This window comes from Vicia villosa, linkage group LG7, assembly GCF_029867415.1.
Source record: "Vicia villosa cultivar HV-30 ecotype Madison, WI linkage group LG7, Vvil1.0, whole genome shotgun sequence".
NCBI lineage: Eukaryota > Viridiplantae > Streptophyta > Magnoliopsida > Fabales > Fabaceae > Vicia > Vicia villosa.
The window spans coordinates 22,980,312-22,991,339 of NC_081186.1; the positions used below are offsets into that span (position 1 = coordinate 22,980,312).

General features: G+C 33.0%; 1 protein-coding gene across 2 annotated transcripts; it reads right to left on the reverse strand.

Annotated features, from left to right (window-relative positions):
* Positions 1-1,215: 1,215 nt before the first annotated feature.
* On the reverse strand, positions 1,216-6,614 carry LOC131620386 (DNA repair protein recA homolog 1, chloroplastic-like). 2 transcript variants are annotated; one of them, XM_058891451.1, is made up of 13 exons: positions 6,297-6,614; positions 4,146-4,237; positions 3,914-3,989; positions 3,653-3,715; positions 3,435-3,564; positions 3,252-3,331; positions 3,032-3,157; positions 2,795-2,899; positions 2,583-2,639; positions 2,243-2,305; positions 2,093-2,169; positions 1,890-1,962; positions 1,216-1,671 (listed from the first exon to the last, which is right to left on the reverse strand). In XM_058891451.1, the coding sequence occupies exons 1-13, from the start codon at positions 6,486-6,488 to the stop codon at positions 1,564-1,566; spliced, it is 1,242 nt and encodes a 413-aa protein (XP_058747434.1). In that variant the 5' UTR covers positions 6,489-6,614; the 3' UTR covers positions 1,216-1,563. The 2 variants fall into 2 exon arrangements, with proteins under 2 accessions (XP_058747434.1, XP_058747433.1); XM_058891450.1 differs by having other exon boundaries at positions 3,252-3,337.
* Positions 6,615-11,028: the final 4,414 nt, after the last annotated feature.

Below are 11,028 nucleotides of genomic sequence, written 5' to 3' on the forward strand. Positions count from 1 at the left end.
AATTACAAATCTGAAAACTTACAACAAAATCAAACCTCTAATTTCTAAATCAAACTAATAATAACCTAAATATCTAACTTCCTAATTTAATCTAATCTTAATGCCTATAAAAACCTAAGACAAATTCTGAAAGGAGGACAAATTTTTGAACCCTTGAAACAACTGTGAATCCTTGCCCTACACTAAATCTCATCATCAAAAGAGAGTTAGGGTTATCATTAGAACCTTAATTTCTCTGAGCCAGACCCTATTTGATTTGTACCTGCGATTCATAATAGAGAAAGAGATTAGAGACGGAGAGGGAACTTATACGAAAAGGACTTACTGAAAAAAGATAATCTCAAACTTAGCTTAGGATTTTGTTTTGATTGCATGAGATTGTTTAAATCTGGAAACTTTGGGCATTAGGGTTCGAAATTGGGGTTAGGGTTCTTGATATTTGTTCGCGTCAGACACAATAGATGGCCAGCAACGGTGGGCTTGATCTTCGGTGATGGTTGAGAAAAAAAGTGGTTGTACCTGCAAGATACTCCAATGTTAAAGTAAGTAAGAGAACAACTAGGTACAACAGAAAGTATGATATTTTGGGCAAAGTTTGGATTACCTTGCCCTCTAGAGATAGAGGGCTATTTATAGTGTTCTTCTTGGAGTGGAATGGATCTCCTATATTTGTGGGCCTAAGCGTGACTTCCGGCCTAGAGTATATGGGACAATTGACTAGTCGTGCTTGGATACTAGCCGTTGGCGGGGATGATGTCCCAACATGCTCGGCTAATCCCCATCCGTGCTTGGAATGAGAGGGAGAAGTATACCCTATTGGCTCTCGTGAGTCAGACAAATACTTATTGGGCCGATTTACGCCAAAGAGTGGATTGGGCTATATATATATATATATATATATATATATATATATATATATATATATATATATATATATATATATATATATATATATTGTGAATTCGGGTGAAAATCCGAACCCAACAGGTGAGGACGTGAATGTTATTTTACCGCCCGGACAATCTTTGGGTTTGGGTTCAGATGCAGTCTTCGCGTGCGAGTTTGGATAATCTGAAACCCGCACCTGACCCGTTTCCATCCCTAGACAAGACACTAAGTATTAATATATTAATCTATTTTATACTATATCATATATACATTTATCAACTGTGTGTGCTTAAATAGCATTGTTCAAATGTAAAAGAAATGACGAAATTAAGAATATAATAGTGATGGTAATGAGTTATGACTTATCATAGGTAGTCTTTTACATGATATACATTTAACCACAGTTATGCAATGTTAAATTAATTACATCCAATACCGTTATGCCTTTGTTTCATGGAAAATTGAATATCATTCACACTAATTAGAATTTTTGTTTCTCATGTTTTGATATACCATCAGTTTCCACAACATTTACCAATGGAACGGGATGAAAAAAATAAACAACCTAATCATCAAAGACACCTCCAGTTCCATTTCTGTTGAAGAAAGAATATTTCCAATTCTATAAACCTGCAATCTATCACCCAAACTTAACAACAAAAAACAACCTCCTCATCATAGACTTTCCTCGTATATATCTTCGTCTTGATGAAGCAATGGATTATTCTTCGCGTGTAAAAAGCTTGTTTGGTTAGTTCCATCATTCATTGAAGACCGAACTACCTGCAAATTAATTTACGATTCATATTAAAATCTTACATATCTTGTATACATGACATGTGAATCTAAAAATTGTGATATTTTACCAGTCAGCCATAAACTTGCGAGAAGTGTTCGCTTTTCTTATACATACCATCACATTATTGAATTTCATATATAGGTCAATAAGGTTTGTATCTAACATATAGAGTACAGCATATAGCAAGATCAGAATATCCGACCTTTTCAACTTCTTCCAAAAGATGCGGATTCTCCTTCAAGTACTGCAATGTTTTGTCTCTTCCCTGTCCTAACCTGTTTCAAGATATAGATTTAGACGATTACCATTAATTTATTCGAAGCTCGACTAAATTTTCCTTCTCTAGTCCCTATGTTGAAGGATGTAAAACACGAAGAATAATCAAAGAGGTCATCAAATATATACCGATGCTCCCCATAACTGTACCAAGAGCCCTTCTTTAAGACAATATTCATCATTTCTGCACAATCTAAAATGCAACCCTGCATTCAAAATGAAAATTCAAAATAATGATATTCGCTAAATGTTAAAGTGATTTTCTGTTCCGGCACTCACCAGCTTATTGACTCCCTCACCAAATGAGATGTCAAATTCAGCTACTTTGTAAGGCCTTGACACCTAAAACAAATTCTCAAATTAATTATTTCCAAAGTAGATGAAGATTACAACATTTATATCTGATTCAGATAGAATATATAAAAATATTTCAATATCTTAATTAATGTTAAGAATAATCTAGACTTTACAGCTCTTGTTTTAGTTTTAGAAAAAAGTGATTTTCAAGGGTGGGTAAAAAGTGATATTTTTAGTTTACAAATACCTGGCATAAGCTATTTTAGTTTACGAAAGTGATTCTCAAAAGGAAATTTTTCAAATATAGAAATGCTGTGGTTACCTTGCTCTTTTGCACTCGTACACGAACTTTAAGGCCAACTTCTTCATCTCCTTTGGCCTAAAAGGAAATCGAAATGCAAAGTAGTTCTTCATATTAAACAATCTTGATATTATAATCAAAAAATTAGGAACAAATAATCACTTGAATGTAAAAACTGCTGATATTTGGAGTAGAAAGACCGCCAATTAGCAACAAAAAGCCATTGTACTTACAGACTTTATCTTCCCTATAGAACGAATTTCTAGCCGAACCGATGCAAAAAACTTCAATGCAATTCCACCACTTGTCACTTCTGGATTTCCATAGTAGACACCAATCTTCAGAGGTAAAGAGAAAAACAAACCATATAAACTAAAGCAAGAGGTTTAACAGTGAGATATATCATTGAACTCGCACGATTATGATTGTGCAATTAAGAATAGATTGTAGTTATAATCAAATACAAGTACCTTGTATCTTATTTGGTTCAAAAATATAAGCGTACAACCAGCTTTAGATGCATTTCCAGACATCTTACGCAAAGCTTGGCTCATAAGACGAGCCTGCAATCCCATTTGCTGCATTCCAATCTCACCCTATGCATTTAAATGAAAAAATTGGTTAGAACGAAATGCAATCCTGTAAATGATTAAATAAAATTACCTAAAGCAAAGAAATTTGGATCTTTACTTCAACTTCTGCTCGGGGAGTGAGAGCTGAGACGGAGTCAACACAAATGAGATCTATGGCACCAGATCTACACATACGATCTGCGACTACAATAGGCAAAGTTCAATCAATTCACAGACACCATATGGGCACCACCAAAATTATCTAATCCATTCGAACACAACCACAAGTCAAAAGCATTACTCTCAAGAGCCATCTCTCCATGATCTGGTTGGCACACGATTAAATTTTCTACATCCACTCCTAATGCTTTAGAATATGCGGGATCAAAAGCATGCTCTGCATCAACAAGCATTGCATTGCCTCCTAACTTCTGCGCATACATAAACAACATTGCACATTGATTCAAATCCATAATCATGATCAGGAATCAAAGAATGGGAAAACTCCAGATGAATTACCTGTACTTCTGCAATAGCATGAAGTGCTAAGGTGGTTTTCCCACTGCTTTCTGGTCCAAATATCTGGAAACAGATATAGCAGATACTGTCAGCATCCTTTTAAAGAATAAATTTCTTTTCAAAGCCTAACAAACTTCGATTTCATGCTCCAATAAATTTTAAGCACAGAATATATCATACTCTTCAATAAATAAATAAATAAATAAAGAGTAAATTATACTCCAACAACATCAAAGACTATAGAGTCAATACGGTCAATACCTCTACAATTCTTCCTTTTGGAAGACCGCCACCCAAAGCAAAGTCTAACGACAAACATCCACTGGGAAAGGTTTCACTACAACATTCCAGAGGATAGAAAATCTGTCATGTCAAGTTATGTGATCTAAATCACAGAAAATAATAACAGCATAAACTGATGTTATTCAAACTATTTAGAACAGTTTGGTGGATACACAAGACAGATGATAGAGAATGTGAGGAAGATACATACACCAAAGCTCCACCAGCACTGCCCAATCTCGTAACACTACCTTTTCCGAAAGAGCTGTTTATATCATTCATAGCTGCTTCCAGTGCCTTTTGCTAGAATAGAAATTTAATTGTCAAATCAAATATACTTCTACAAATAACCTACTAGTTTTATTGGCAAGCTGACAGCATATTTTCAACAGAACAATTAATCGGAAAGCATTTATATAAACAAGGAATTATATATCCTAATTTCTTAATGCTATCACGTTAACTGAATACACTGGAGTAATAATTAAAGTTAAAACAATATACTTCCGTGAAGACTAATATGCAGAGAAAAAATACAAAAGATCATATGGTGAAATTTTGTATATTATTATGATTTTTAAAAAGGTAAGTATAGTAGATGATAACATACAGATATAGAACCAAAAAAATATCATATGCACGGAGGACCATATTGTAGTGTATAATCATGACAAAGGACCTTATCGATTGATCAAATTATAAAACAAACAAAAAATAATGAAGGGAGGGACCAAACCAGTATCCATTTAGCCAAAATTTTACAGAGTGGGTGTATCGTGTACTAATCAGGGATAAGATATTCTTTAAAAAAAGAACACAAAACAACTATCAATATGTTCTGTCATGGGCGACCAAATCAAACCAACAAAAATAGTTTAGATTAGTATATAGGTTGACATTTTAATTCTAAATCTCTCTTGATGGTAGACCAAGTTGTCTCTGATGTCTGGTCTTCTTTTCTTTCTCTAACTATTTGACTATCCTTTATGTGATCTATCCTCCATAGTCGCGTTTCTATGATGATTCAGAATATATGTTCAAATCACCTAAGAGAAGAATCTACAATTTTCTCTGTTAAGAGTCCCACATAGGATAATTTATGGCCTAAACATACACTTATATGTGGGGGCAATCCTCACCCGACAAGCCGGTTTTGTAAGGTTGAGTTAGGCCAGCCATATTTTTTAACATGGTATCAGAGCCTAGTTTAAGATCCGGTAGGCCACCTGCTATCAGGTTTCTGCTATCGGACCACCCACCATTTATTTGTATGATGGACTCAAGTTACTTAAACATGTAACATGTGATTTATGGTATTGTATTCTTCAACGGAAACGGCTAATGAGTGCCCTAAGACCATTGTTTAATAACCTAAAATAGTAAATATTTATCAAAGGTTGGCGCATTCAACGCGTTCAAAATTAAAATACTTAACTTCTAAAATAAAAAATCACCTCTAAGATATGATTTGTGTATCTCGTAATAAATTTACATTTCATTTCATTCCTACTTTAACAAAACTCGTGTGTTTTTAACTTTCTATTTATTCATTCTCTTGACTCCCTAACTTAAGTTGTATCATCTATAAACTGCATGTACTATGATCCAGTCTTGTGTATATATTCAGTAAGCATGCATGACTCTAAGTTGTCAATAGCACGCCATAGAATCGCTATATCGGTGTAGCATGGCGGGATAGCCCCTCACCACTACGCTATTAGTCTGCAAAGTACTATCGACACTCGACAGTAGCCCTGCCCTCATAGCGGCCCCTCACCGCTACGGTATTGATCCCAGTTAGTTTCCCCATTCCTTAACCAACAGAAGTCCCTCATAATACTTTAAATTCTACTAGGAATCCCGCCACCAAACTTAGAGAGAAAGTTATAAATAAATAAATAATAGAGAAAGAATATTGCATGAATGATGCAACATTTTAAATTATTACTGGTGTCAATGTATGAGTGTCAGAACTCTGTGTCCAGTGTGTTTCTGCTTCATAGTCAAGGGCTTAACAGGTCCTAGTTATAGATAGTAGTTGAATGGAAAATTCACATTCTTATAAAAAAGAAGTCATTAGTTAGAATCACTTCATTCAATTATACCATTAATCTGTCCAGTAAGTTCAATAGAGAGTGGCATAAAATGCTATCATAACATTCTCTCAGCACTTTCAATGCTAATTCCACAATCTAAATTCAAACTAGTATATAAACTGTTCGGACACCTCTAAGAGTAGGCGTGTCGCGAAGGAAAATTCAAACAAGTGTTGAAAAGTCAGAAAATTGAATTAAAATTTAACCTAAATAAATAAAGGCAGAAAAGCAAAAGGGTTGAGAAAGAAAGGAAGAAAAAAGAATACCCTATCAACGAAACGAGCGTCAAAATCAGCAGAATGAGAGCCGTTGAGTTTGCCTTCAAGTTCACATTGAATCTTGAGATGTTTAGAAGCATAGAGAGGGCGAAAAGAGTGGAAGTTGTTAGGAAGAAAGAGAAAAGAAGAAGGTGGCTTGAAAATCAAAGTATGGGGTTTCGGAGCGAAGACCAAATCCATTACAAAATATTAAGAAGGAGTAGAAAATAGTATAATGTTGGTTTTTGTTAATAATGGTTTCAGTTCAGAACAAGAGAGTAACAGACTGAGATTGTGGGTGGAAGAAACAGGAGGTCAAGACAAAATATGTTGAGTCGGCTAATGTTCATTTTATAAAGTGTTCTCATTTTTTCATCATATGTTAAAAAAAAATTTAATGTATTTATTTTATATGTAAATTTTTCTAAAACATTATTTGTAGATTAATATATTTAAGAGAAATGCTAGCCATACTCTTTTTTCAACACTCACTTTTTTATTTGTTGAAATATGTGTGAGATCTATTTCCAAAGTGAGGGACCTACATAAGTTTTAACCAATCAAAAAGTGAGTGTTTGAAAGAGTGTTGCTAGCACTCGTCATGTGTTTAATCCAAATTTTTAAGTTTTTTTAATATGTATCTTAAAAAAAACATTTTGTTGTGTGTCGCTCACAAAGGCATAACCTAGAATAAAAGCGAAAGAAGCGAGCGTGAGGAATAGGTGTTCCTCTGTTCTCATTTAATGCAGGTAACTTCATCTATGAGGCATCATTTATTGTCCAGATCAATTAAATAGTATGAAAATAAATCAAATACTTAGCTCGAGTAGTAAACGAGCTCCTGCTAAATAACAAAGGTTTGGGGAATACCGATTTTGATTTTTGTTGAGAATAGTTTCATGATCTCTTGGCACGAGCTTTGGATTACCATGACACATTCTTCTGAGAACAAAAGTGCGAAAGCAAAAAAAAAATTAAAAAATTTTAAAAAGTTTGTATGATCTAGAAAAAAAGGGTTTGCAAAACACATAAGTTGATCAACAAACATTTTCTCTTTGATATAATCGCTCAAGAATGCATTATTTACATTTATTTGTAAACAATTTAAAATTCATGATGCATGAGAAAACTAGAAGCATCCTTATGGATTCTAATTAAGCTACAGGGGTATAAGTTTTATCAAAATCTATGTCTTCTTATTGACTGTATCCTTTTGCAATAAGTCTCGCTTTATTTATATTTCCATCCTCGTCAATCTTGTTGCGAAAAGTCTAACGGGTTCCAATCACTTTGATTAGCTGAAGCACTGGGAACAAGCTCTCAAACGTTTTTTCTTTCAAATTGATTTAACTCTTCTTGCATAACTAGATACCAACGTTCATGATGGGGATCTCATCAACTTTCTTTGACTCAATTTAGGAAATAAAAGTCATATGATCACATATCTTGCTAAGGGATTGTCGAATTATGACCTCTGTAAAAATATCTCCAATAACATTTTAAATTGGATGGTCTTTAGCATTCCTCCATTCTTTGGGAAGATTTTGATGATCTATGTTTACTTCTTTAGCTTAAATATCTTTAGTTTAACTTTGATCTTATTCTGTTTCTTGATATTTATCTTCTAGAGATATTTTTTCGAGGATACCTGAACAATCAACAACTTCTACCTCTATAGAAAATGGATTAGACTCATCAAAGATAACATGAATTGATTCTTCTATAGTCGTGGTTTTTTTTATTAAAAGCTCTAAAAGCTTACCTAGAAGTGAAATATCCTAAAAATAAACCTTCATCAATTTTTGCGTCAAATTTTTAAATATTATCCTTTATGTTGATAAGAACAAAGCACTTGCATATGAAGACATGTAAGTGATAAATATTTGGCTTTCTTCGTTTATATAACTCATAAGGCGTCACCTTTAGAATTGGTCTTATCAAGTCATGGTTCATTACATAGCAAGTAGTGCTTACTACGTCAGTCCAAAAGTATTTAAGAAGATTAGTCTCAATGAGCATCGTCCTCCTCACCATCTCTTCTTGGGATATTTTTCTCCACTACTCCCATTTTATTGGGGAGTTCATGGAGTAGAAAAGTTGTGTTAAATGTCATTCTCATTAGAGAAACTTTCAAATTCCACATTTTGGAAGTTTCCACTATGGTCACTTTGGATCGATGCAATCTTGGCAATGGAATGTATCACATCATGTTCTATTTTATTTTTTTTATCGATCCAAACAATGATACATAAACTTATTTCACTATATTTCATTTCAACCTATGTTATCAATCCAAACATAATCTTAATCAAATGAAATATACCAATTTAAAAGAAAATTTAGTTGAATAAAAAAGTGTTCTTTTGTATATAAACACTGTAACACCCTTTTAAAACCCCACAAAATGACTATTTATTTTAAATAAATATTCATCAATAGGGTGTCACACTTCATAAAACATCACAATTAATCCTGCCCCATAACACGATTTACATAAAACTTCATATTAAATCAAATATGCACATTCAAGACACTAACACTTTATTAAAACGTTGGTAAAAAAACACTTTATTAAAACTCTTTTAGAAACAATGCAGTGGGTTCACCTTCATAATTCATCAAGTCAATTTGAGTATTAAACTTCGACATCAATAATAACAATGTTAACGAATAACATCCACGTCTTAGAAAGTCTCAACACTTATAAATGAGATACTTCAAAATAAATAGCATAATTTAATTAAGAAAAACATGCGTCAGTTCCAACCCAGTGTTACATGATCAAAGCAGAATATCCACTACATTAAAAATGCATAAACTGAAAACTGAATACTCCAAAGCTATCTTCGAAGCTCTGGCATCCTACTCATGAACATCTACACAATGTCGTATAAAGAATCATTCCAACAAAAGGGGGAGTAATCAAATTCATTACAAAAGATATAAGGAAAAGGTTAGTAGCAACATCGTCAACACATCACTTATATCATTTATACACAATTCATATTCACGCCTATACATCATTCATAGCACATATACATCTTTCGTCATAAAACCAACTCTTATAATTCCCACGGTCCTCAAATGTCATCACATTACATCTCATCAACACAAACCACATACTAATTTCATCAATCAAACATCAAACACCACATTAATTCACAATTTCACCAAATGAAATAATGCAATGTCACATAAAATTCTAATGCACAATTGACTCAATGCATGTGGTACCAAACTCTTTGATGAACACTTCGTCATCACCCTCCAAAGATCTCTACCATATGATTGATTCCCTCTTGGAACTGGAGTATATCATAAACACACACAATCCACACAATGGGATTGAGGCTCGCCATAAGCGGAACACCTTCCAAAATAGCGGACCACCGTTCAAATATGCTATGAATGCATGATGCAAGACAACTTCATAATATATTTGCGACCACAACTAGTCAAATTGCATCATCAGTCATATAATCAAGATAAACTCATCTTCACATAGCATGTATACATATTAACACACATGTCATTAATCCTCATCACCAATAACATCTATCACATCATATCAACATCATAAACATCATAATAATTCCACAACAACATCATATTCATCATTCGAAATAGAAAATCCCTAATTATCAATCATACAAGGCATTTGCATACATTTCACAAAGCGACATAACTCGACACATACAAAACACCTGTCCACGCATCAAATAGTTGGAAATCTGGTACAAAAATATTTTTAAGTTAAAGTACATTAAACTATGAATATGATCTCTTTAGAGTGAAATATGAGGAAAATAAGTATGATATGCATAAACGATGATTCCTTCACCCCTAATGTTTTCAATGGGAAAGAAGGGGAACGTAAGACCGAATTTCCCTCAAAACCAGAAAGAAATTAGAATAAAAGGAAGTTCAAGAAACTAAAAGAAGAAGATAAGAAAGCTTATATTGTTAGGGATGACTATGACATGGATTCTTTAAATGATGAAGAAGGAAACATGTGCCTCATTGAAGATCCTCAAGAAAACGAGGTAACTTATTATTTATCTTATCATGACTTATATCATATTTGCAAGAAGTTGAACAAAGAAAAAGTAAATTAAAACAACTTGTCTCTAATTCTAAAGAAACTATTTTTCCTTTAAATTTGAAAATAAAAACCTCTTGAAGAAATAGAAAGTCTTTAAAAAATGCAAAAAATTTAACTCAAATCCCTTCCCATTCTCACAAAGTATTAGATGAATCTATCAAGTGCGATCAATGTGACGTTTAGAAAAGTGAGGATAAGGATTTACAAAAACACACTTAATAAATTCACTAAGCGAAAAGATAATTGAAATCTCCTTCTTGAAAACCAAAAAGCATCATATAATAAAGTTAACCTAGGTTATGAACTTAATAATAATGTTAAGAAGTTTAATAAAATATGGCATTCTCATCAAATTACTAAGTGCAAAACTCTTAAATACAATTATTGTAATAAAAATGATTGTGTTGTTCTATTTTGTTTTCTCAAGAAAAGTCATGAACGTTAACATGGTCATCCTCCTTCACATTTATATAAAAAGCATCATAAACGCAAAATTTAATCTAATTAAGACAAATAAGAATTTTGGGAATTTTTTTGGATTTTTTCGAAACAGCAAAAACAGTAAAAAAAATTAAATAAAAAATAGAAAAAAGACGATTTTGGAGATTTGGGGCTGAATTCCCTTAATCTTCTAGAGTA

What these genes read in the sequence shown, in the direction of transcription:
- LOC131620386 (XM_058891450.1), bottom strand. Translation starts at nt 6,488, where the DNA reads ATGGATTTGGTCTTCGCTCCGAAACCCCATACTTTGATTTTCAAGCCA. An exon ending in TGAACCAAATAAGATACAAG is followed by an intron (nt 2,900 to 3,031) that starts GTACTTGTATTT and finishes TTACCTCTGAAG; the next exon opens with ATTGGTGTCTACTATGGAAA. An exon ending in GTGAGGGAGTCAATAAGCTG is followed by an intron (nt 2,170 to 2,242) that starts GTGAGTGCCGGA and finishes TTTTGAATGCAG; the next exon opens with GGTTGCATTTTAGATTGTGC.